The sequence below is a fragment of the Cydia amplana genome, chromosome 9, assembly GCF_948474715.1.
Source record: "Cydia amplana chromosome 9, ilCydAmpl1.1, whole genome shotgun sequence".
NCBI lineage: Eukaryota > Metazoa > Arthropoda > Insecta > Lepidoptera > Tortricidae > Cydia > Cydia amplana.
This window is the reverse complement of record NC_086077.1, coordinates 13,367,217-13,393,671: the sequence shown is the minus strand read 5'-3', so window position 1 is coordinate 13,393,671 and position 26,455 is coordinate 13,367,217. Positions and strand designations below refer to the sequence as shown.

The following is a 26,455-nucleotide window of genomic DNA, read 5'->3' as shown; positions in this document are numbered from 1 at the left end:
AATAGGGGCACCGAAAAGCATGAAAGGGGTGTGTTTGTACAGAAAATGAACGCTTTAGTTTTGAAGAGCAGAAATTTCACCCTGTAGGCTGGAGGCATATGCTGATTGTAATAACAAGTTATGAGTTATGCCATTCGGGTGATGCTCGGGGACTTGCTAGCCTACAAGTTGCAGAACATTATGAATTTTTCCATTATTATAAATTCGTGAAATATATTCACAACCGCTCCACTAGTGTCCCCTCTTGGAATTCACGTCCGATAGAAGCAGGTGCGCCGAAATAGCACAAGGAGGACGCCTGCTTAGTTTACAAGAGACCACTTCCTCTGTCTCCAAACGTAAATTAGACGGCGGTTTAGAATATTGATGAAGCTCGCTTATCAGCTCGACCCATCTAGGCAAAGTGTTATACCGCCTTTTTATGGGCGAACATGTAATAAATGTTGTCAATGAAAACAGCGCTCACAAAAATACACAATATGTGATAAAAATGTGGCTTGAGAAGGGTCCTTATGCAGCATAAGGAACCTCTTCTGATAAAAAGCCACAAATAAGCAGTCATGTATTAATTATAATTCCAGTTTTCGGTCATATCATGTAAAACTTAACGACACTTGACGTTTACTTTGCAAAATATAAAGTTTTCCATCGACTCCTTTTTCGTTTATTGTATTGTCGTTTATACACATCTACTAATAGTATTTCTGTAACGTCAATTACCAATAGTGAAGACTTGTTTAAATAATTTTGTTTAATTTCTTAAATTATTCATTCGTTGTCAGTACCTTAAATTAAAAATCCTGTTTCATTTCGCCACTTCTTGAATCACTGGGCGGACCTTTAGTCAGGTTTTTTGTCCTAAATTCAGTCGGACCTCGTTTCTGAATCACGTTTAAAGAATCCTCGATTACGTCATGCGCACGAGCACACTGTACATGTCTAGTCGGCTAGTTAGTCATTGTACAAAATCGGTTGGTTATATCATTAGCTTAATTTTAAACATAAATCTTTAGTCTAAAAGCGCATTTAAATTGTGTTAATTCGATAGTAAAACCCATGTTATAAGCAAAATTACTGAATGTAATATGTATATTAATATACCTACACGTATTATATCATATCTACATGAACACAGAATTAGCGCGCCCGTTACCTTGTGGGCCTTATTCTCATTGCACAGTATCATTTTTGTCTTCGTCATATCCTTCAACCGAACTTAACCCTTTACTGCATGATATTTAAAATTATCTGTTTAAATTTGAACTTTAATAGCTGTCAATACAGTTATTAAAACTGCCATATATCTATATAGCTTTGTTTGTAAGCGCTAGGGGCTTAAAACGACAGATTACGATGACAACGACCGATGATGATGATTACAGACGACTTAAAGAGAGGCACGTATTTAACCGGTCAACTAAATAATTAATCGAATTTGGGTAGTTTAAAAAAATAGAAATGGGTACTAAAATTAATAGATTGGCAACAAAAACGGTGCCCTAAAATATATCAAAATAAGTTGTATTTTAATGCTGTTACAGCTTTTGATAATTTTTAGGCAGGTACCAAGTATTTATTTGGCAACTGTATTATTATATTGGAGACCATTTATGAAGCGCATTTTAATAATAAAACGGCTATCTATTAATTCAAAAATGAAGTTTTTTTTTTAATATTTTGTTTGGTCACTATATGGTCAACCTAACACGCTCCTCATCGCTTCGCTCGTCATCGCACATAATATGTTTTGACTCTGGCAGAACACAGTGGTAACTATTGAAATTAGTAATTAAAAATTGAAAGATCTAATGGTATAATGGCCATTAGGTGTGTCATGATTAGGAATTTCGACTATAAGTGTACTGACCATTGCGCATTAAATTTAACTGCTTTCGTATTAAAATATGTACTACGTAGCTGAAACTATATGCTCAATATGATTAATTAGTTGTGAACAAATAGATGACAAACAAATTTAATGATCGCTTTACAATATTAGTTGCCAACTTATTATTTTAGACGCCAGCCTATCACTTCAAATTCCCTATAAATTTTTTGGGGGGCTTGACTTTGCTGCCAGTTTTCTTAATATGATGCTTATATTTGAGGCTAATATAAATTTATTGGCGCTAAAATATTAATGCACAGCCAAATTATATTATTATATGCCTAATGAAGTTCCTGTTTAATATTTTAGTTGCTCGGTTAATAATAAGCCTTAAAGAAACGAATGGTTTCAATGTATGTAAGTTTAATACATTATTGGTTTCTAACCACAAAGAAGTGGAAGAGCGATAAATATTCGATGTAATATACTTCACAAGTAGCTGCGGCTTAGAATGCCATGTTCATTCGATATGCTAGAAGCGATTAAAACTGGCGCTAAGTTGCCACATGCATAAATCAATGGCGACAATTTCAAGCACGTGCAATTGTTTGTTACGGGATGTGGGCCTGGTTTTCGAATGCGCGTTCGATGTATCAAAATTGTATCTAGAATATATTGATAACGTGTGTAGCTATATCTGTCTCGCTTTGCTATTAGTCATTCAATTCGTGTTCAACAATTAAACATGGTCTCAGGATATGTAACGAACGACGTGATTCAAAATTAGCGTTTTCCGCCTCACTAATGACAAAAAATAAAAATATTCAGTTTATTTTTTAGGAATTGTGTAGGCTCCTGAAATAAAGTTAAATTTAATTAAATTGAGTCAAACATATCATAACATTTCATTTCTATCACGTTTTTTTTTCATCCTGTATCTGCCCGCATAGATACAAGTATGTACGTCACGATAGCAAGTATAGTGACGACGATATATGTACCACAATGCATTGTTTGACTGTCTGTCTGTACCACTCCCTTAATGGACGCCACACCTTGACAACTTACGATTGTAATTTAGCAGTCTGTATCGTTCAGTCAATTGCTAGATATTTTATGATGATCACTCCTAAGATCGTTTCATTTGAAATAATCATTGAGTAAATATTAATGTGCCTCTGTTATTTTCTTTTATGGTTATTGTTATTAATATAAAATGTATTGCCAAACCGTTAAAATTGCAAAGATATCAAATATCATCCTCAATATTCTGTAATTGGAAAAATACTCGTGGGTGGCAAATACTTTTAGCGCGTTGTTTCATACCATTTTCATACGCTACTACCTATCGATGCTGACTACACTAATTTAGTTTATTACTTAGGTTTAGCTTAAGAGCTGGATTTTATGGTTGCTAAATCTCACGAACTAATTTCACTTAAGCATAGTATGCATACTATACACTATACAGCAGTATACACCTAAGAAATTGAAGAATATTATACGACCATACGTAGTACCAGCTAGAGGAAGGTACAAAAACAATCCAATCCCATTCTTCGAACGCATTTACCGAGAGCAACAACAAACTAACTATGCACTATTGTTCCTACGTTCCTAGCGACTAGTAAATTATAAAGACTAGACTTCCATACACAGTTGGGACACCTTACGTTAGCTAGGTTTATAACATTACACTTCCATAGCTATCAAAGGAATGATTGACCCCGCGCCGCATCGTATCGCTTCGCGTTCGCGTGTTGTTCGCCTACGAAGTACGCTGCGTGACAGTCCTTAATATTTGGTGTAGTGCAGCGACCTCTGCATATATTACCTATGGCTCCCGGGCCACGTGTAGATACGTACGCACAATCGCTGGCCCACTACCTTTGATGTGCGGACGAAAAACTGACACCGCGGCCATCCCATCGCCATCCCGCCGCGCTATAAGCCATCCTACACCACTACACGCCAAGAGAAAAAAAAAATTATATTATGTTTTTACTTCGGAATGGTGTCAATATGATACTTACCATAAATCAATTCGGATACCCCGATTTATACGAAAACGGTACCAAAATTAGCCTAGTAGCTAGTATGATTCACAAGATTAAGTTGAGCCAGTCCTTACATCCACTTGTCTCTGGCTAGCCAGTTTCCCTGCACTTGACACGGTCATATTTCTATTCCGAAGAGGTTTTCACTCATAAACTCAGTTTATGGCCAATGGCCATACGGCCGCAACTCGACCGGGGTCATACACCTCTGCAGTGTTTGATTTCGAACGCAAACATGCGAATGTGGTTTCGAATGAGCAGGTTTTAGCTTCGCGGTGACTTTGAAAGTTTTATTGCACTGCGACATCGACATTTGAGTCGGACAAAGCTAGAGTTAGACCAAGATAAGTCTGCAATGGTTTTGATTCAAACTTCACTTCTATGTCGTACCTATATATAAATAACACTTGCATTGCGTCTGCTATCAAAATCGTTGCAGACTTATTTTCGTCTTACTCTAACTCTTTAACATTTGCAATGAAAAAGTGTGGCAATGTCATCATTAATGTAAAATGTCTATGAACGTTTAATTATTAGATTATTACCCATGTTTCTCAGTCATTTTAAAATCATTCAGTCTGTTTAAAAATATAATGTAACACATTCCGAAATTGGTATTTACAACAAAAGTGACTGTACGTTTCTGTAAACGTGATGTTTTCCTTAAATTACGAATTGCTTACACGACGCGTTGACCTAGTAATATTCCAAGAATCGAGATACGAATATACCTACCTTATGCAGCAAATTTCATGTTAAACTTGACTGGGGTGGGTCGTTCTCAAAATATTATAGACTGCGGGCAGCCTCAACTCCGTCAAACTTTTCATAGCTTTTACGTCACTCTAGGTCTGTACTCACTTCCTGGCCAAGGCAAGACGTAAAACTTTAGACAAACCACGGGCGGTAATTCGTAAAGCCCCAGATCGCATAGGGTAAAGGCACCAGTAGTCAGCCTTATAACGACTTTTTTAAGTTTGAACGTTCGGCATTTCTACAGGATTAGTCGGATAATTAAACAAATGGCATGGTTAGATCAATTGTTTATCATAGTTTTAAAACAAAATATTTTAAAAAATAACAATCATCTTTATAATATCTCTAATTAAGTTTAAACAAAAAGTGGCACTTTTCTCCAGTAGTCAGCCTCCAAAATCCAGTAAGCAGCCTCTGTGTACCCAGTACTCAGCCTATATAAACTATTCATAATAATTAGATTAAAATCACTAATATTTATATCAAAATCAACGATATTATAATATTTATTTTTTCTTTATAATTTTTGTTATCGTTATTGTAGTTAGTTGTAGTTTTTAATTTTAGTTTATAATTTTTTGCATAAATCAAAATCAACGATGTTAAAATAATATCTATTTTTTATTTATAATTTTAGTTATTGTAGTTAGTTGTAGTTTTTAAATTTAGTTTATATTTTGTTCCATATATGTAATACTTACCTACTTGTTTACTTATTTAATAAAAAAAAAATCTTATAGGTAGGTACATACAATTCTTATGACACGAAATTTGTTGGCCATAGGTACTTAATATACCGACCAGGAAAAAACAAAATGATAGTTATGTATAGTTAACGTCAAAAATATGTATACACTTTTGAACCTTATTTCAATGAGATAGGGTTTTAAAATGTGGACATATTTTTGGCGGCGACGTACCATGCAAGGTCAATGGCTGAGTACTGGATCCGCGAAACCCAGTGCTCAGCCGCATTAAAACGTTATTTCAAATGCGGCTGACTACTGGGTTTTACTTTAAATTGACTAGGGCATGCCTAACTAAATTTGAAAATGTAAATTTAACGGTCCTAACGGTCGCATTGGCTCGAAAATAATAAAATAAACGAATAACCCAAAGGTCAGCCGTGGGGGGCTGGGCACTGGATTCTTTGGAAAAAAGTGTTATCCAGTGGCCAGCCCCCTCAATTTATAAGTGAAATATTGATATTTTCATTCAAATATAATGCAATTTAATTGATAAACTAATAAATAAACCAATCATTAACAAAAACAATAACTTTTAACATTAAAACATAGTTTTTCTTGCCTGTTAAGAGAACACCACGTGCAGTAAAAAATATGGCGGACATGACACTATTGCACTCGTCGACAAACAGCACTTGTATGAACGAGTATATTTCTTGCCCCCGTTCCCTCACCGCACCTGTCGTGTGACGTATTAACCAATAAGGAATCAAAGCTCCTATTTGAGTACTCGCGATTTGTTTAAACGAATATACCAGATATTTATGACCAATAAACGACTCAAAAGGCTGACTACTGGTACCTGGCTGGTCACTGGTGCTGTTACCCTATTTCGGGTTAAAGATATTTATTATAGTCCGGTGGCCGGCTGCATGAAACAAACCTGATAAAAAAATAGAATATACCTACCCTGTGGAGGTACCTGACATTTAGTAGCTTCCAACGCACTTGGTCGGCCTAGGCTTAACCTGGCAGATTTTGTACAAATGGCAAAAAAATTGGACAAAAATTCATCAAAAAAAACCTGATCGAAAAATAGAATGAAACTTGTATTGTAGAATACCTGACTTTGAGGACCGTAAAAAAAAGTGGTCGGCCTCACCTTAGCCTGGAAGTTTTGCAGTCCGACCAGATTTATTGGACCACGTGACAGCTACAATTTACCTCATCGAAAAATAGAATGAAACAAACGGATTATAATAGCTAAAATAAACCTGTAGACGTATGTCTTGGTCGGCCTCACCTTAACCTGGCAGTTTTTGCAGTTCGACCACATTTATAAAAAATTTAAATCATCAAAAAAATCTTATCGAAAAATCGTATGAAACTTGTATGGTACGATAGCTGCCTTTGAGGACAGTAAAAAAAAAAGTGGTCGGCCAAATCCTGTGTTGGCAGGTTCCCGTGTCCGACCAATTTTGTGGTACCACGTGAGAGCTACAATTTACCTCATCGAAAAATAGAATGAAACAAACAGATTATAATAGCTAAAATAAACCTGTTGACGTATGGCTTGGTCGGCCTCACCTTAGCCTGGCAGTTTTGTAATGTATTATGGTATGTAATGTACCTACAGAATGTACTATAGAATAATTTGGGAGAGTTCAGACGGAGGCACAACTCTGGAGACTGACCCGGGTGTTTTTATAACAATCAAATAAATAGCTAACTAGTAAGTTAATTCTATGTAAAATGCTTTAGGTGTGCCACTTTTGTACTAAACGTTTGTGGTAGAAATATAGGTTCTGTATGTTTTTATAGGTAGATCAGTAATAACACTGAAATCAAACTACCTACTTTTGAAACTTCTGTTCACTTTTTTAATATATTTTTTCTACTCCCGTACTTTTATTTGTCATTTAAGGCCGTGCATCGAAAAATAACAGGATCTTAGAAACGTGGCAGTGGCTAGCCCCGGAAACAAACAGTAGTGATTTTCGGATATATGTTTCTTGACTATATGATAAGACATTCCGTAGTAGTCGAAACACGAATGCTTAAAATTTTCTCGATAGAAAATAAATCCAAACTTACGTGTTCATTTTTCGGTTTTAGCTTCGTGTAACTAGAAAACACATCCATATCCAGCACAATCCACCTTACAGCAAAGGTTTTCATCTCGTGTTAACTTTCAAAGAACTAAATATTAACTTATTATCCTTTACCGATGGATTTATTATCGATTTTTGATTTTATGAATTCAACAGAAAACGCCCATTTTACGCAGTTCGGTTTCTCTTTCTGTCATGCGTCAAAGTCATAAATGCATCCTTTATGCCAGTAATGTTAGATGGCCGTCGTGCCTCAAAGAGGTAAGATCTATGTCACTTCGCGCAGCGCTCCAAATTACGTAAAATTTTAATATCCAATAAACGTTGAGTCGTAACTCCATTGAGTAGTAACGGAATCGGAGGTAAACTTATGATGGTGCTTTCTTACAGGCCTATACGTTACGCATGTGTGCGTGTTTGCTTAGCTACGTCATGCTACGTCGAAATCTATACTCTTTGTCAGTTACAACGGGTTAGGAAATTTCGACAGATATTGAAATGTATCGGTAGCTGTTTGGTATTTAGCCATCAGAATCTAACCGTAACTTTTTGCTTTATTTTTGTTTGAAAATAAAATATCTATAAGAATATATTTTTTGCTTTTTTTCTATTGTAATGATAAAAATAAATCTAGTATGTTTCATGCTCAAATAATTTAAAATAATTGAATAAATATTAAAAACTAATTGATATTATTCGTTTTAATTATTATATTATTAAGTATGTTTGAATAAAATATTTTATTTCAATAATACGAAAAGTTATTATATTTAAGTACCACTAAAAAAGGTCTCTACTTACAAACACTCACTTGCACGGGCCGGGGTTCGAACCCGTGACCTCCGGTTTGAAAGTCGCACGCCACTACAATTTCACATAAGTAATTTACAATGACATGATACCGTGGAAAAAGTGAATATTACAATGTACTGTGTTACTATCATTTTATAGTTTATTTTGGCTTGACAAGGAGGAATGAGAAAAACGTGCAGAGCGAGAGGATTAAATCTCTCTGTCCCTTTCTTAAAGTAGCCAATCCTAATTATGACATCTGTTTTGATATTAATTCTTTGAACATAATTTGTCGATGTTCTTTTTTATATCATCGAGAAAGATTTTTATTAAAAAAATGTGTTGAATTTATATGTTTTATTTATGTTTTTTTGGCATAAATTTCATTACTTTTGACAAATTTTGATTGTGATGACAAACGATTTGATGTGATGTGTGAAACGAACCATGTGATCAACGATTTATCTAATAAAACTTCATTTAGTCGAAAAAAATAGTTGTCTACTACCGGGTGGAAAAAAATTATGGGCCCTGGAGGGAAAGTGCCTTAAAACCTTAAGTTTGCTCATTTTACTTAAATGAAACATTATTGTTTTTTAAAGAAACAACTGCATTCAAAGATTTTTGAAGTAAAACTTCTTTAGCGGCGCTAGGCACTTTATGAGGTGGGGAAAAAATGATAAACTCGAGACAGCGTAAGGCGATCATGTGACCGTAAGGTTTAGATGGCATTTAAATCAATAAAGAAAAACTCAATGACATTACATGAAAAAGGTTATAATCTTGTACGGGCTGAAATACGAGGATCTCACAGTATTATAACTTTATATCACTCAAATATAATTCAATAAAGCTACATCTTGATGAAATCGCTAATAAAAGTGAACTCTAGTACTGGTGAATAAAACTCAAAATATCATGACCAAATATATTTAGACGCGAGGTCTGCAAGGTAACTTTACAATTTCTATTCGAATTTTAAACAATTAATGCTATAAATTTGAATTTCGAATTTTAAACAAGCTCACTGACCAGCAATTTCGGAACCAAAAGTTTTCAATAGAAAGGAGGATGGGTCAATTATACATAGTGCTGCAGACATTTTGGACTAGTCATTGAGTTTTCACTTCTGTCGGCACTCCCGGAATGCAACACGTTGTTTTTTTTTTTAAATTCGCTTAGTCGCGCCCGGGAATCGAACCTACTTTTTCCACACTGTATAAAAGAACACAAATGCATTTCTTCTGGTAACTTAAATGTTCTATCTATCTTGGTGATATGTCAATGCAATCAAATAATCTGAAAAAATAATAATAACCCAATTTATGAATTCCGTTCCTTCAGAAAAATGCGAAATGTACGTACAATTTTTAGGGATATCGTACCTACTTTTCCCAGAGACAAATTTAGTTGGCTAAGACACATTTTCTCTGATTTGGGGTCTGTACTAAAAATCTAACATAATATGATAAGGACTTAATCGTTTTAAGCTCAAGAGTGAGTTTTCCTAAAGCTTTTTCTAAAAATTATGTCTTTATTAACGTTAGGAGTGCACTGCAGCATGTCAAATGTATGCCAAAATGTCAAGGGAGAGAACAATAAATTAAGTTTAAATTCCACTTCCACTCATCAGCAAAGTGATATAAGTATATCAGCAGTTTAAAGTTATTTTAGATTACAAAATTAGCGCATCAAAAAAATCAAAGTGCATAGAAAAAAGTCGCCTGTCATAATAAAATTGATGTCTCTTGGGTCACCAGAAAAGTCACCAGGGAGAACGATGACCCAAATCACATTTAAAAGAAAATGTAAATTTTGTGTACTACCTACGAACATTTTTCAAAAAACTATGTTTTTATAACATATTAGACCCAGGATAGATCTAATACCTCTTTTCCTACCCCGGATAAAATGGTCGGCGACTAAAAAAGTAACTGAAACGTTACGTTATTAGGTTCACGATGCCGCGTTGTACCCTTGCCTTCGTTGCGATATGTTTGGTAAGTCAGGTAAAAAATGAGCCATGATTTTGGGACATATTAACAAATATTTTTTTGAATATATATTAATTTTAGCGGACTTTAATAATTTACCAGTTAAATTAGATGTAAATACCTTTTTAGTTAATCGTTAATATGATATATTAGTAGCAGTAAAACACTTTATTGTACAAAAAGACACATAAAACATGAAGAAACACACATCCTTATAATAAACCTGACCCGGGTAATAAAAATACGGCGAATTTGAACTTTTGTTTGTTGTCGTTGTAAAATGTATTAAAAAATAATGTAGGCACCCCTGACAATTGAAATTCAAAATTATCCAGAAAAAGCGGCCAAGTACGAGTCGGACTCGCCCATGAAGGGTTCCGTATTTAGGGGATTTATGACGTATTAAAAAAAAACTACTTACTAGATCTTGTTCAAACCAATTTTCGGTGGAAGTTTGCATGGTAATGTACATCATATATTTTTTTTAGTTTTATCATTCTCTTATTTTAGAAGTTACAGGGGGGGGGACACACACATTTTACCACTTTGGAAGTTCATATTCAGTTTAGAAAAAAATGATGTTAGAAACCTCAATATCATTTTTGAAGACCTATCCATAGATACCCCACACGTATGGGTTTGATGAAAAAAAATTTTTTGTGTTTCAGTTGTTCTAAGTATGGGAATCCCCCAAAAAAAATTTTTTTTTTCTATTTTTGTGTGAAAATATAATGCGGTTCACAGAATACATCTACTTACCAAGTTTCAACAGTATAGTTCTTATAGTTTCGGAAAAAAGTGACTGTGACATACGGACGGACAGACGGACAGACAGACAGACAGACATGACGAATCTATAAGGGTTCCGTTTTTTGCCATTTGGCTACGGAACCCTAAAAATGAGTGTTTCAAAAAGGCACCCTGTATTCCTTACATACCTAAATAATCTCTTATTCAATAAAACATATAATTACTAAACACTGTGATTTATTTCAAATAAATGCAAATCGATCGGATAAAAGATATTAATACCTACCTATACAACAATGAATACGAGTACAGTCAGCTGCAATAATATGTTACACACCGAAGGCCGTTTTGCGGTAGATCATGTTAGATCTTATTTGTAGAGCCATAAGAGCGTGTCACATATTTTTCGGGCGGCGAAGAGTAACATATTATTGCAGGTGACTGTACCTATGAAAAATTCGAGGGTTAAAAAGCATTTCAACCAAAGCATTTATAATAATAACGACCATGGACGCCTGCAACCCCAGGGTTATTGTAACCCCATAACAATAAGGTTGAAATTTGCATTTAGTGACCGCAAAGTCAGGTGAGCGTAATCAAGTAAATCTGTTTTCATCATATTTTATCAAAAATAATCTCTTTTCTGTTCTTGTGCTATTTTCTTATTATCAATACTCTTAACTTATATGCTATATACGCTGCTGCTTCTATGATGTTAACATCTTCCAAAATAACAATAAATATGCAGGTTTATGAATTAATTATTTTATTGTTTGCTATTATGAACAAGTAACAACGCCATCTGTTTAATTTTTTTCCGAATTTAAGTTTCTGGCCGACCGCAGCGACCACGTATAATGGTAGTTAACTTCTGTAACGTTAGATGGTGCTAAAAGGTCACACAAACTTCACGTGCGGCGCGAAGCGTTTCCATGTGTGCGTGTTAGCGGGGAGGGAAGAACTAGCGGGCGTGGTTTACGAAGCGCCAGACGCGGCTGCAGTAGGCCCTTAAAGGGTCGTGCACACACATTTAAACCCCTCTCTTATAGTTGTCAAGACAAGTCTTTAGTCTATTCCCCAAAAAAGTATTTGTGCATACACGCAGTATCTTTTTGGCACTTTTACGATACTTCGTGTAATCACCACTTAAAAATATTGTATGGAATACATTGTTGCCAACCTAATTTTAATTGTCATTTCTGACAGATGAGTGAACCATAGACATGTTTTGGTTAATCATCATCATCATCATCAGTTTTCATCTTTATAGGGCTGTATCTCCTAAACCGTGCGTCGTAGCGCAAAAATAATCAAATTTTCGTTCCCCTTTGAAACTCATAAGTAATATTTAAAAAACACAAAAAACTAAAAAAAAAGAAAAAAAAAGAAAGAAAAATGTTTATGGGTTGTATCTCCTAAAGCGTGCGTCGTAGCGCAATAGTAGTTTATGCAACAGTGATATAATAAGGGTTCTTAAAATTCAAGGGTCGAAGTTACAAAACGAGACGTAGTCGAGTTTTGTAAAAAAAGACCCGAGAATTTTAAGAACCAATTATGAGCTGTTGCATACATTACTTTTTCTATGACAGCTGCAGCAAAAAAAAAAAAAAAAATGATTATGAGCCTATAGACAAAGCATTAAAATGACATTGCTTTAGATATCACTGTCAGTCATTTAATTGACACATTTAAGTGCTGGAGTAGAAAAAAATATTAAAATGTTCATTCCTCTGTAAGAAGCCACTACTTAATATTAAAAAAGAACACAAAAGAGAAATAAAAAAAAACAAAAAAAAACTTTATAATGCTGTATCTCCTAAACCGTGCGTCGTAGCGCAAAAATAATCAAATTTTCGTTTCCCTTTGGAGCCCGTAAGTAATATTTAAAAAACACAAAAAACTATAAAAAAATTAAAAAAAAGAAAGAAAAATGTTTATGGGTTGTATCTCCTAAACTGTGCGTCGTAGCGCAAAAATAATAAAATGTTCATTCCTCTGTAAGAAACTCCTAATTAATATTTAAAAAAAATAACAAAAAAGAAATTAAAAAAAAAAACAAAAAAAAACTTTATAATGCTGTATCTCCTAAACCGTGCGTCGTAGCGCAAAAATAATCAAATTTTCGTCCCCTTTAAGAATCCCACGCACTGAACAACCTATCATATTAGGAAATTAAACAATCATCATCATCCATTTTTATTATTATTTCATTGCATTTCAAAGTAAGTGCTTGGTCGTAGAAAAAGTATTGTATGCAACGTTGTTTAACTGAGTCAAAAAATACTCGTGGCGTCTTTATTAACAATTTTCGGCTTCGCCTCAAATTGTTACTCACGCCACTCGCCTTTTTTGACCCCTCTTAAACAACGGTTGCATAAAATACTATTAAGGTGGCCACATTTTTCCGTTTAGGTGATAAAGCAAAATTAAAGAAGACCAAAAGTTGGGGAATCGGCAATACAACCATAGTAGGTGATATACTGATTTATACATAAATTAATTGGTTTATTAGAAAATATAATTCCTCGGTGACGGCGCCACTGGACGGTCGATGTAGTAGTAATAATAACTAATTTCAGTAATTTCATACAGGAAACACAGGCCAAGATGTTTATTTTATTAGCCTTGACCTCAACAACTTTAGCTAGTTACATTCAGACCACTAATTTGCCCTTATTAAATGTCTCACTCGTCAGCTCGTCACTCCTGAGTACTCCACATATATTGTTGTTCTGACCGCATGAGTAGGTTACTAATAATTTAGATAAGTACTATTCTTAATTACTAACCATATCAAATACCAATAGTTGTCAAAACAGTTGGTCTGGTCAGGGGTAAGAATCATTTCGAGAAAAAGAGCCAGCCACAGTAAAAAACAGCAGAATTCATAATGGAAGACGACTCCATACTTGGACTTCAAGTATGGACTCGCGCGCGAGAACGCTACTCATGCTAGATCGCCCGCCATTTCAGTTTTTCTTCTTTGGGACCTTTGGGTATCTTTGATTTTTATGAGCCATAATTTTGTTCCTCAGAAGAGCCGTATGTGTTATTACTTATTTATTTTTCGCGTTGAATTTTGGCGCTAGAGATGTGGCACCATCTAGCTAGATTCTAGAACGTCTTCCATTATGAATTCTCGAAGGTCCGAGGACGTCATACATAACATAAAATATTCGTAAGATCTGCACAACACTAATAATAGCCACTTCACACTTCCTAATATAGCATATTGCAAGTTGAAAACTTGTAGCTATCAATATTAGCCTCTTGAGCATTTCTCAAATAATTTGTACATTCCGATCACATCTTAGATTTCTATAAAAATTGGTATGCTGGTAAAGTAGGACATGAAGCTGAACAATTTCCACCATATTTCCCAAAATGTCCAAGAAAGTTTGTATGAAACTTCCGTTTTTGTTACCAGATTTCCTTACACATTTGGTAACAAAAAAGGAATGTTTCATAAGATGTGATCGGAATGTACAAATTATTTGAGAAATGCTCTCTTGTTTACCAAATAGTCTCCTATTTGAGATTTACCAATCCTTTCTAATTAATATAACATCGAAGCAGCATCTCAGACATGAGCATATTTTATCGGAAAACCGTCGCGTTATCAAAATGACCTTCACTTTCCGCTTCGAGCTAAATTGTTGCATAAACATTAAACACATCACTGTGTTTGCATTAGCTACGTACGGTACGAACCACAACAATACGAGTATGATGAATATTGTGTCATCTGTATTATTAGTTGAAGTAATTATCATATATCTTGAAATTGCGATAACCTAATATTTGTCTCGACATTAAGTTTTGATTATTGCTATTTACCTACAGGAAGCAGAAAACTGAAAACACATTTTGTTTTTAAAGAACCTTTTTAAACAAGAAATATGTATTGTAATATTGCGATAGCTTGTTAATCTTGTTATTGCCATTCAAATGAAATATTTCTCTAAATTATTCTTATTTGGTCAATTTGGTGTAGGGATAATTGCTAGCATACCTACACATTTAGTCATAGAGTATTCCACAATTAGTGTTGCTTACGAAACACTTTGAATACTGCTGAAAATATTAAAACAAGTTTTTCGTATTCTAAGTCTAATTACCTAATACGTAATGATGTTCCTGTCGGTTGTGTCTGACGGACAAATTTGTCAATGTAGGTACGAGAAATAGGTCCAGATGTGATTGCATACCTAAAGCTATCGTGCTATTTACCTGTTTAACATTTCCTTTTGTTTATTTCAGATAAACAGCAAATACAGCGAGGAGCTCGCGCAGGAATGCCTGGAATGGATCCGGCAGATCACCGGCGAGCCGGAAAACGTGTCCGGGGACATGGACAACTTCTACGAAATACTCAAGGACGGGACCCTGCTTTGCAAGTAAGCATGTTTTTGTGTATATGTTAAAAGGCCGTAGGCCCGACGTGAGCTTGTCAAGACAATTTTACTATTGGGTCGTGTAAATTTAAGCTCCAACTTCCCCCTCTCGGGTGACGCTTCGGGCCTTCGGCCCTACGCGGAGCTCAACCTTCGGCCTTTCGCAAGCCTCGACGCTTCGCCGGCGCGGCGGGCCGAAGTTATAGTACGGCTCTTCTGAGGTGAACTTTTCGCTTCGAACCTTAATCTTTCAAACAAAGACCATTGTCTCTATTATCGCAAAACCGCTTGCTCCCGACTTAGCACGTGCCAGTACAACATTCATATTGAAAAACAACCGGTATCGTCATAGTATTAAGGTTCAAATTTAATGTCACTGATATTCTAGATATTACGTTTTGGTAGTGTAGGACGATAAACCGCCCCGAAGCGATACGGCGCTCATATTATTTTGATACTTAGTGTGGTGTTAAAAATGAAATGTGGTTATTCAGAAGAGCCATACTATAACAAATAAAGACTAATTTTTACGGTTCAATGACTTGCATGAGGCATTAAGTCCGCCTTTTGTCACTGTATAATAATATTATTATCTGTGCAATAAAGTTTAAATAAATAAATGATAGATATATAGGTACTTAGGTGACTATTGTTGAGAGACAACCATCCAATGGATTGGCAACGCGCAAATAAAATCTCTGGATTTCCATTCGTCCAAGTGCTTACTACTAAACCAACCGATAATATTTGTCGTGCCTTTACTTATTTACACCGATTCGGCATACTATTAACAGTTGCTCGGATATTGATGCAAGTTAGATTTCTTCAATTAGGTATACCATCAGATAACGAACGTGGTAATAAAATGAAGATGATCCATCGTAAATTTAACTTGGAGACGACATTTTCAATTAACATTCAACGAATATGTTCGCTCAATTTATTTGGTTGATACAGCTGTATTTTACTCGTGTAGTATATTCCACGATAAGTAGGTAAATAATGTTAATACGAATTCAATATAACTACTTGTGCTCATCCATACTAATATTACAAATGCGAAAGTGTATCTGTCTGTCTGTCTGTTACCTCTTCACGCTTAAACCGCTGAACCGATTTACTTGAAATATGGTATAGAGATAGTTGAAGTCCCGGGGAAGGACATAGGGTAAGTTTTATCCCAGAAGTCATCCTTTAAGGGGGTGAAAAGGGGGGTGGAAGTTTGTACGGGGAATCGATAAAAAGCAGATTGGATCAAAAATAAGCTACCCAAATTACTAACTCCACGCGGACGAAGTCGCGGGCAAAAGCTAGTTTCTAATAAATCAAAACGTCACATTCCAGGCTAGTCAACACCATCCAGCCGGGCCAAGTTAAGAAGATCAACGAGTCAAAGATGGCGTTCAAATGCATGGAAAACATAAACGCCTTCCTGGAGGCCGCGAGACAGCTCGGAGTACCTGCTCAGGAGACCTTCCAGACGGTTGATCTGTGGGAGCGACAGAACCTCAACTCCGTTGTGATTTGCTTGCAGTCACTTGGCAGAAAGGTAAACCTCTAGCGACATCTAGTTAACAGTATTAAGAGTTATCGTATGTAGCTCGGAGTAGGTACCTGCTCAGAAGACCTTCCAGACGGTTGATCTGTGGGAGCGACAAAACCTCAACTCCGTTGTGATTTGCTTGCAGTCATTCGGCAGAAAGGTAAACCTCTAGCGATATCTATAGTTAAACAGTATTAATAAATAATAAATAATAATAAATAATAATAAATAAATATCATAGGACATATTACACAAATTGACTAAGCCCCGCGGTAAGCTCAAGAAAGCTTGTGTTGTGGGTACTCAGACAACGATATATATAATATACAAATACTTAAATACATAGAAAACAACCAAGACTCAGGAACAAATATCTGTGCTCATCACACAAATAAATGCCCTTACTGGGATTCGAACCCAGGACCGCGGCTTCACAGGCAGGGTCACTACCCACTAGGCCAGACCGGTCGTCTAATTAAGAGTTCTCGTATCTAGCTCGAGGTCCCTGCTCAGACCTTCCAGACGGTTGATCTGTGGGAGCGACAGCACCTCAACTCCGTTGTGATTTGCTTGCACTTTCTGATTTGGCTTGTCACTCGGCAGAAAGGTAAACCTCTAGCGACATCTAGTTACACAGTATTAAGAGTTATCGTATGTAGCTTGGGGTACCTGCTTAGGAGACCTTCCGACCAGTGGATTTGTGTGGGAGCGACAGAACCTCAACTCCGTTGTGATTTGCTTGCAGTCACTTGGCAGAAAGGTAAACGTCTAGCGACATCTAGTTAAACAGTATGAAGAGTTCTTCCCTTCCAGACGGTCGACTTATCGGAATGATAGAACCTCAACTCCGTGGCAACTGTTTGCAGTCACTTGGCAAAAAGGTAAACCTCTAGAGACTTATTTCCACAGTACCTATGAAGAATATTCATATGTTGCTCAATGTGCCCGCTCAAGAGACCTTTCAGACGGTAGATTTTTGGGAGCGACAGAACCTTAACTTTGTGGTCATCTATCAGTCACTTGGTGGAAATTTAAACCTTAAGTGACTCAAGATGGTAGTCAAGGCGGCAGCGTTCCTGCTCAAGAGATGTAGGCGGCAGGCTTGTGGAACGACAAAACCTTAACTCTGACGGTCTAGCATGAGTTGCGTTCTCGCGCGCGACTTCAAGTAGGTATGGACTCGCGCGCGAGAACGCAACTTGTGCTAGACCGCCTGTGGTCAATTGCGTGCAGTCTTTTAGAAGAAAGGTAAACCTACATTTAGCTGCATCTACTTGGATGGTGGACTTGTGGTAGCGTCACAACCTCAACTCCGTTATCATCAATTACCGCCATTCTACTTCTTGTTCACGTGGTAAGAAAGCACAGTAGATGCCATTCCCCTGACCTTTTTTTAATCCCTGTAGTAATGTCAAAAAGAATTTGTAATCGCCTAGTTACTTGTTTGTGTCTAATACCATAGAGAAAAAAATACATAGAGTGCTCACTCCATACATCAGTTCAGACTATTAATTTCAGTATCTACATTTAGCATCGAGTAGCGGAACTATCAGTACTGCTACTTGACAATAGATGTAGCACTGACCGGAAAGTCTTATCTCAACAGCATAAGACTTTCCGGTCGGTGGCGACATCTATTGTCAAGTAGCAGTACTGATAGTTCCGCTACTCGATGCTAGATGCTAATAGTCTTTTTGGTACTAAAACTGATGTATGGAGTGAGCACTCTATGTATTTTTTTCTCTATGCTAATACCGAGGAAAGGCGTATAAGAATTTGACCTTTAATCTTTCTTTACCCTAAGTTACTACCTAATTTTGATACGTATGTTTATTTTAAAATTAATAATGCCGATGGAATTTATTACATTTTATTACTTTACCAGTTTTAACCTTGACATAGACGTTATTGTTCTGACCGAGTGCTGGACAGATGGTGAGTCATTAATACCACAAATAAACAATTATATATCATACCATACTACGTACTCAATCAACCAAAACGACGGGGTAATCACGTACGTCAGAGACACTTTACACTCTTCGTGTTATGAACCGTTTATAGCTGACGGTAACTGCCTGGTTGTTTCATTGTTTAACAGTCTAACCATAGTATGTTCTTACAGACCTCCATGCCACAATCCGTTAAATTATCTTAATTCTCTTGACAACATATTGAAAACCGTTCGAAATAGGCATATAATTTTTACGGGTGATATCAATATAGATGTAATGCCGGATAATAATGCTAACCACTCGGTAGATTATTTGTTACTAATGGCCACCCACGGATTACGTAAAGCTATCTCCCTACCGACAAGATTGAAAACCTGTATTGATCATTTTATGGTTAAAACTGACAGTGACGTACTGTCATTGGTTTTTGATCCATTAACGGACCACAGCCCTATCCTGCTCCATCTTCGCAATGTTGGAAAACCAGTATCTGTTGCCACCTGTAATAAGGTCTCTATTGACGTGCGTAAAATCGTGGATCAGCTAAAAACACTGTCATGGGATCACCTCTACTGCATTGATGATGTAAATACCGCAACCGAAACATTTACAAGTACAAGAAATAATTCGTTCTAACACAAGACCTAGTAATATTCCTAAAAAACAGAGACCGCTAAAACCACGGATTTCAGTAGGCATTGTAAAATCTATTCGAAAAAGGGACCAACTATATAAAAAAGTAAAAAGAAATCCTAATGATAATGACATTCGATTAAAATATATATCGTATCGTAACTGGTGCAATAAGCTTATTAAAGAACTTAAAAAGAAACATTACAAGACTAAATTATTACAGTGTAAGAATAATTCTAAAGAGACATGGAAAACTATAAAAGAGATATGTAACTTTAACCAAACAAAAATAAAAAATACAGAATTACTTAAAGTCAAGAATGACCCTATTGAGGCACTAGACGAAGCAAATTTATACTTCACTTCTGTGGGACGCACCTTAGCAAACAGTATTTTGGAAAAAATGGAAAAAACGGATAACGATTTGGCCAATTTTGCACATTCGTCAATTTCTCCCCTAACTTCAATGGTTTTACTTCCAACAGATTCGACTGAGATTCGCAACTTAATTATTAACCTCAAAGAGAGTAGTGCACCCGGATGTGACACCATTACGAATAAACTAATTAAATCGGCATGCGAAAGTTTAGTAGAACCCCTCACATATCTTTTCAACCTGAGCCTCTCATCAGGAATATTTCCTAAAATTTTCAAAACTTCTATAATATCGCCCATTTTTAAATCAGGTGACAAATCACTTCCGTCAAATTACAGACCGATAGCTTTACTGACAGGTTTTTCTAAAATATTAGAAAAAATAGTTAATAAACGCCTTGTACAGTATGTAGAATCTCAGCATATTCTCCAAAGTAATCAATTTGGTTTTAGGTCAGGTTGTTCAACTGAAGATGCAGTCCTAGCTTTTACTTCTATGGTGAATTCTCACATCGATAACGGTAACAAATGCGTAGCAGTATTCTTGGATTTACAAAAGGCGTTTGACACTGTTTCAATACCTATCTTGCTAGCTAGACTACAGAACATGGGAATCCGGGGAACCCCTCTAGATTGGTTTCAAAGTTATCTCCAAAACCGTACCCAAAGATTGCGTATCTCCAACCACATAAGCAATGAAGCTATTTGTAATTACGGTGTCCCCCAGGGGAGCACATTAGGTCCATCCTTGTTCCTGGCCTATATAAATGACCTTTGTAAAACTAAGATCAAGGGAGCTAAACTTTTAATGTTTGCTGATGATACAGTTTTGGTATTCCACGGAAAAACTTGGGAAGATGTCAAAGTACTAGTAGAGGCAGGATTAAGTAGTGTCACATGCTGGCTCGAGGACAGCCTCCTTAATTTAAATATTAGTAAAACCAAATATATATGCTTTAGCAAAACGTCTGCAGGAGCACCTGACTCAGCACTTGACACTATGAAAATTCATACCTACCCCTGCAACAGACAGACAAGTAACAGTGAAATTACCACGAACTGTAACTGCGGTATCTTATCTAGAGTGGCTACAATTAAATATCTTGGCGTTGTGATCGACGATAACTTGCAATGGGGTCCCCACATATCTACCACCGCTAATAGAATTCGAAAACTAATATTTATATTTAAAAGCTTGCGAACGGTGGCGGATCAAAATCTTTTATTACAGACATATGATGCCCTATGTCAAAGTGTCTTGACCTACTGCATATGCTCATGGGGAGGTGCCTCCAAAACACATCTTATCGAGCTCGAGCGGGCACAACGAGCAGTTCTAAAAGTAATGTTCTATCTTCCATATCGATACCCTACTGAGCTACTTTTCAACATAGCAGAAGTATTAAGTGTACGCAAACTTTTTATTTATCAAACACTACGAAGATACCACAGACTAATAGCACCTACAATCACACTTGGCAACAAACGCATAGCTCACTACCCCGTACCTCGCTGTAATAGTGCATGGTCTAAAAGGCATTTTTCTTTTTTGGCACCATACTTATATAATAAAGCAAACAAAACCCTTAATATAAACACCATTAGTAATTTTCAATTAAAAAACAAAATCAAGACTTGGTTAAAATCATTAAATTATACTGAAGCGGAAGAGCTATTACGAAGCGTGTTCTAGTACATACAATCTAAAATAACCAGACACACACGCGCGTAAACACACATAAACACACACATATTCTAAAAATCAGACATACAGAATACTCACACACGCGCGCGTACACACACATCATAGTTTCGTATGTTTAGATTATCTTTCTTTAATTTTAATTGTAATATTGTTGAAACTGAAATATAAAATGTCTAACTTGTAACATTACTGACGCTTGTAATTGGGAAGGAACTGGCTCTTGAGACACAGGGACACCTACTTTGAGAGCCAGGAACCAATGCTATGTAACCACTCAAAGTTGCAATAAAGATTATTTTATTTTTATTTTATTTTATTTTATTTTATTTTATTTTTTTACTTTACTCCGAAAATTAAATCACGCAACCGATTTCCCGAACTGACCGACGTCGGTATAGCAACATAATACCATTCTCAATTACTTAAGGAAAATGAGAAAAGGTCACATGTTTACTTTGCAAATTATCGTTAACTTGACGACCGTTATGTGCCTTTAGGCCTGCCCTGAAATATTATTCCAAGCGGTTACTGAGCGCTGGTGAACCGAACTATAATTAGGCGTTCTTACTATATGCATAGTGCTTTCTCGCTCTCACACCGGACCGGAACCGGAGCGGCGTACGGATCCGGTACTCGTGCGGCTCGTGCCGCCCACCATAAAAAATTATAGCCAAGGAAATTAGAACCTTGTTGTATTTTCAATTAGGTTGAATTTCATTTGTTCGAAAATTTTCCGAGACAAATGAAATGCAACCTAATTTGTTTTTAACTAAGGTTGACATTCCATTAAAACTGAGTGTACGTCCTAATTAATGTAGGTACCTACATTGGGCGGCACGAGGCTATTTAGTAGTTAACTTTTAAATGCATGAATTTTGTCCATTCGTCTGTCTGTCTGTCAAGAAGTCTACTCAGGTACTTACCCGTATAAAGAAAAATGTAGGTACAATCTTTGTATGCGCATATTTTGATTCGCACAATGGGATTAAAGCCTACCGGTTGACCGAAGAACTACTTTCTTGTCATTTAGACTGCATTCTAATTGAATCAATGAACAGAAATGAATGAAGGCCGAAGGGGTTACAGTTTCACTGGTTTGCCTGAACTTAAGATTCGCCTGCACACTAAGCATTCGCAATCAGCTTGTGCAAAATAAATAATTAGTACCTATGCGAGAACCCATTTCCTTTATGCATGAGGCAAACAACGTCACGAGTTTGCTGGAGTACTAATCAGCATCACTAGTTTATGAACGACTTAAAACTGTAACTGTGAAGTTGAAGGGAGTTTAACTCTTAAATCGGTTCGGGAGCGTTCAAAATTGTAGATCAAGGGTTGATGTTTAGCTTTTCTAACATTGTTTTTCCTAAGCGTGTATGAATTTCTGACTTTTCTCGTGAACTGGTATTGCCAATTTGCCACAGTTTACCACGGTCCCGAAATTATTTTTATCTGAGGCCCACCTTCGATTAGATAAATTCACAAATTTAGCTTTCATAGCTCGACTCTTTCGGACCAAGCTCGCCTGCCGCCCATTCGCGGGCCGTAGTTTGAATTGGAAACCCCTGTCCTTATCATATGGGCTATGTGCGAAGTTGGTGGTGGGGGAAATACAAGCGACGCCAACGCACGACGACGTGATGAAAATATTTACTTTCGTGCGAATATACCTTCAAGAAAAAACTAAATGTATGTTAATTAAGTCACCTTATTTGCAGGCCCCGAGCGATATTATTATTAACATAATAGGGCATACCTATGAATGTTTACATAAGAACCAAATAAATTGTAAATGTTCCAGTATTGAATTTGTAGATAAGTATAAGTACCTAGGTTTGACTATTGATACCAAGTTCAATTGGGGCATCCACATAGATATAGTATGCAATAAACTTCGAGCAATTATGACAAAATTATATAGTTTAAAAAATATTGTAAACAGGAAAATATTGCACACTTTATATCATTCGTTAGCCGAGTCAATAATTTGTTATGGTTTAAATGCATATGGGCGAACTTTTAAAACTTACCTAGATAAAATATGTAACATCCAAATTAGAATAATTAAAAATATATTAGTTGATAAAAACACTAAACTTAATTGCAAACAAAACTACACGTTATTGTATAAAAAGTTAAAAATTTTACCAGTTCATGAAAAAGTTAAATACTTATTATGTATAGAAAACTATGGCCTTGACAGCTTTAAAACATGTAGAAAACCATTACGTAATTTTAGGGTAAGCACAAAACGAAAATATGTACAATATAATACTAATAATTATTACGGCCAAAGAACTCGTAAATACTTAATACCTAAGATTCTTAACCAACTAAATAGTTCAATAGACCAATGTAAAAGTAAACAGATGTTTAAAAAAAGATTAAAATCACTATTTCTAGATAATATAAATCCATAGTATGAATGTATAGTTTTACTAGTGTTCGTTTGTATTATTGCAATATTGCATTAACCTTGGGTGAATATTTCACCTCACGAGAGAAGCCTAGTACAATAATAAAACATAAAATCATAATAATAAGGATCAGGGTGATGTTGTCGTGAGGTGAAGTAGGTACCTACGCATGCTGACCGTACAGTGTTACAAACCGGTCTTGTTCAATTATTATATATTATGCATGGTAACTTTAGATTTAACTTAACCTAAGAATATATATACAGTTTGCTCTGTACTCTGTAGGTATAACGCATAAAGTACATACTTATAAACATAATCGAGAGCGCACTATTCGCCAACAAACTGTCTACAGTTTGGCGAAACTTTTGTATACCTAGACATAAGTATTTTTTTGAAATAAATAAAAAAAAAAAAAAAAAAAAAAAAATACTATTTAGCAGCTGTCAACTGTAAAATAATGATGCATGACTGTGGAGCAGAGCTCGGCGGGGGTGAGCTATTTACCTTATAATTTGACGAGAGATATGTCAAATTATAAGATACCTACTCCAAAAGGTAAACTGCGCCGGCAAAATGTGAGTGCACTTGCCGGATTTTTAAGTATTTTCGTCATAAGGTATTTGATTATGTTTCTTTTTTCCAGGCCCACAACTTCGGCAAGCCATCCATCGGGCCCAAAGAGTCCGAGAAGAACGTAAGAAACTTCTCAGAGGAGCAGCTGAGGGCCGGCCAGGGGGTCATATCGCTACAGTACGGCTCGAACAAGGGCGCCACGCAGAGCGGCATCAACTTCGGCAACACGAGGCATATGTAGGCTGTTGTTAACGTGCTGTTTATATGGTAAAACGGATTACTGGAAGGGCTAATTTAGGTAAGGCTATGGTCACAATCTGAAATAACATAAAAATATTACAAAGTCAAGAACGTCTAGTTTCTTAATGTTTTCTCGGTTGTATCCTAAAAGGGCGGGGTTTTGATATGAAGAGCCAAACGGAGTCGATAAAAATGTTTGGGTAACTTAGAGCGGCAAAAGTACCTAAAGTACCATGGTGGTGAAGTTTTTAAGTCTGGTCTAAGATCTTTGATTATTAATTGTTTTGTGGTAACTTGAAGAACCGCAAAAATACTTCGAAAGAGCCGTGGTATGCCGACCCGTAGGCTACACCTATTCCAAAATTTGGCGTAGGCAGTATGCGAGAGGGGCTGCTATAAAATATCTTTCAGCTCAGAGGGAAATTTTTAAATTAGCCTAAATTAACGTTTTTGCGAAACAAACGTTTTACCATATAAACTCTAAGCTATTTATATCTAAAGGATGATTAGCATTAAGCCTCGGCTGGCGCGTTATTTTCCATGGAACTCTATACGTTACTAGATTGCAAAATGCATCATCATGGTGTCTAAGATACATTAACATAAATTGCATTTGTATGTGAGTAATGACAAGATTAACACTAGGAAATAGTGTTCTAATTTTAAATGTATTTACTAAGAACTTCTGGAAAACACGGCACTGCGTTTCCACTCAATCGAGCGGGGCCTATGTGAAAAGTTTTCTTCAAACTTATATTCAAACTCGGACAATGATGGAAAAGTGCGAGCATTCGTAACCTTAGAGCTAATCATCCTTTCATACACCATACATACAATTGATAATGTAACAAGACACAAATTAATTGCACTAGAGATTTCATTAATAGACTAGTTAGATTAGTAAACAAAATGTTTTTTTAGAAGACTTGACAGTGGACCATTTTTGGCGTTTCTCTACAATCTCGAGTTTTGAATCTCTGCGTGTTTTAAAACTGAATTTCGGTTTCAAATTGACATTCTATTTTTTAAGCGTTTTATCATTCCCAAGTCATTCCATTTTGTGGATTATTTTTGTACCATAGGTGTATTTGTTGAGATCTTTTGTTAAATCTGACTTTGACTTAGTATTATACGAATTTAAGACATTTTAAAATTGGCTTAGCTTTTTGACTTAATAATTAAATAATTTAGAATTGTGCCAATGTTATTACATTTTCTTCCATTTTAATATTTCTGCTTATTCTATTACCATACAATAACTTCAAAAGTATAATAAATCGAACTTTGCATTTATTGAATGTGCCTTCAAGCTCCGAAGGAGCCAAAAACTATTGAAAAGATGTGTATAACATTTATAAATTGATTTATACGTATATCAGGGTTTCCTTGTTAATTTATTAATTATATAAAGTAATCATTCCACAATTTAGACGTATTAATAAGTACCTACATTAGTACATACTGTGATTAATATTTTTTTATGGACATTCTTCTATATATTTTCGTATTGCGTACTCGAAGACGTTAGACTAAGTTTCATCTTAACAAAAGTAGGTACATATATACTTCATAGCTGTATGCAGTACGTGGAATAAATAAGTACTTAAATTATATTGTGTTTGTTTTATATGTTCCCATAAAAA

General features: G+C 35.8%; 1 protein-coding gene and 1 long non-coding RNA gene across 2 annotated transcripts in view; one reads left to right on the top strand and one right to left on the bottom strand.

The window, feature by feature from the left end:
- LOC134651209 (myophilin) overlaps positions 1 to 24,819 on the top strand; it is a 43,816-nt gene extending 18,997 nt beyond the window's left edge. Inside the window, exons 2-4 of the mRNA XM_063506278.1 lie at positions 15,235 to 15,371; positions 16,713 to 16,917; positions 24,643 to 24,819. Of these exons, the coding sequence (XP_063362348.1) occupies positions 15,235 to 15,371; positions 16,713 to 16,917; positions 24,643 to 24,813 (513 nt within the window). The 3' untranslated portion in view covers positions 24,814 to 24,819. The remainder of the gene's footprint in view (positions 1 to 15,234; positions 15,372 to 16,712; positions 16,918 to 24,642) is intronic.
- LOC134651224 (uncharacterized) overlaps positions 1 to 26,455 on the bottom strand; it is an 80,725-nt gene that overhangs the window by 2,690 nt on the left and 51,580 nt on the right. The gene's annotated exons all lie outside the window — the stretch shown is intronic.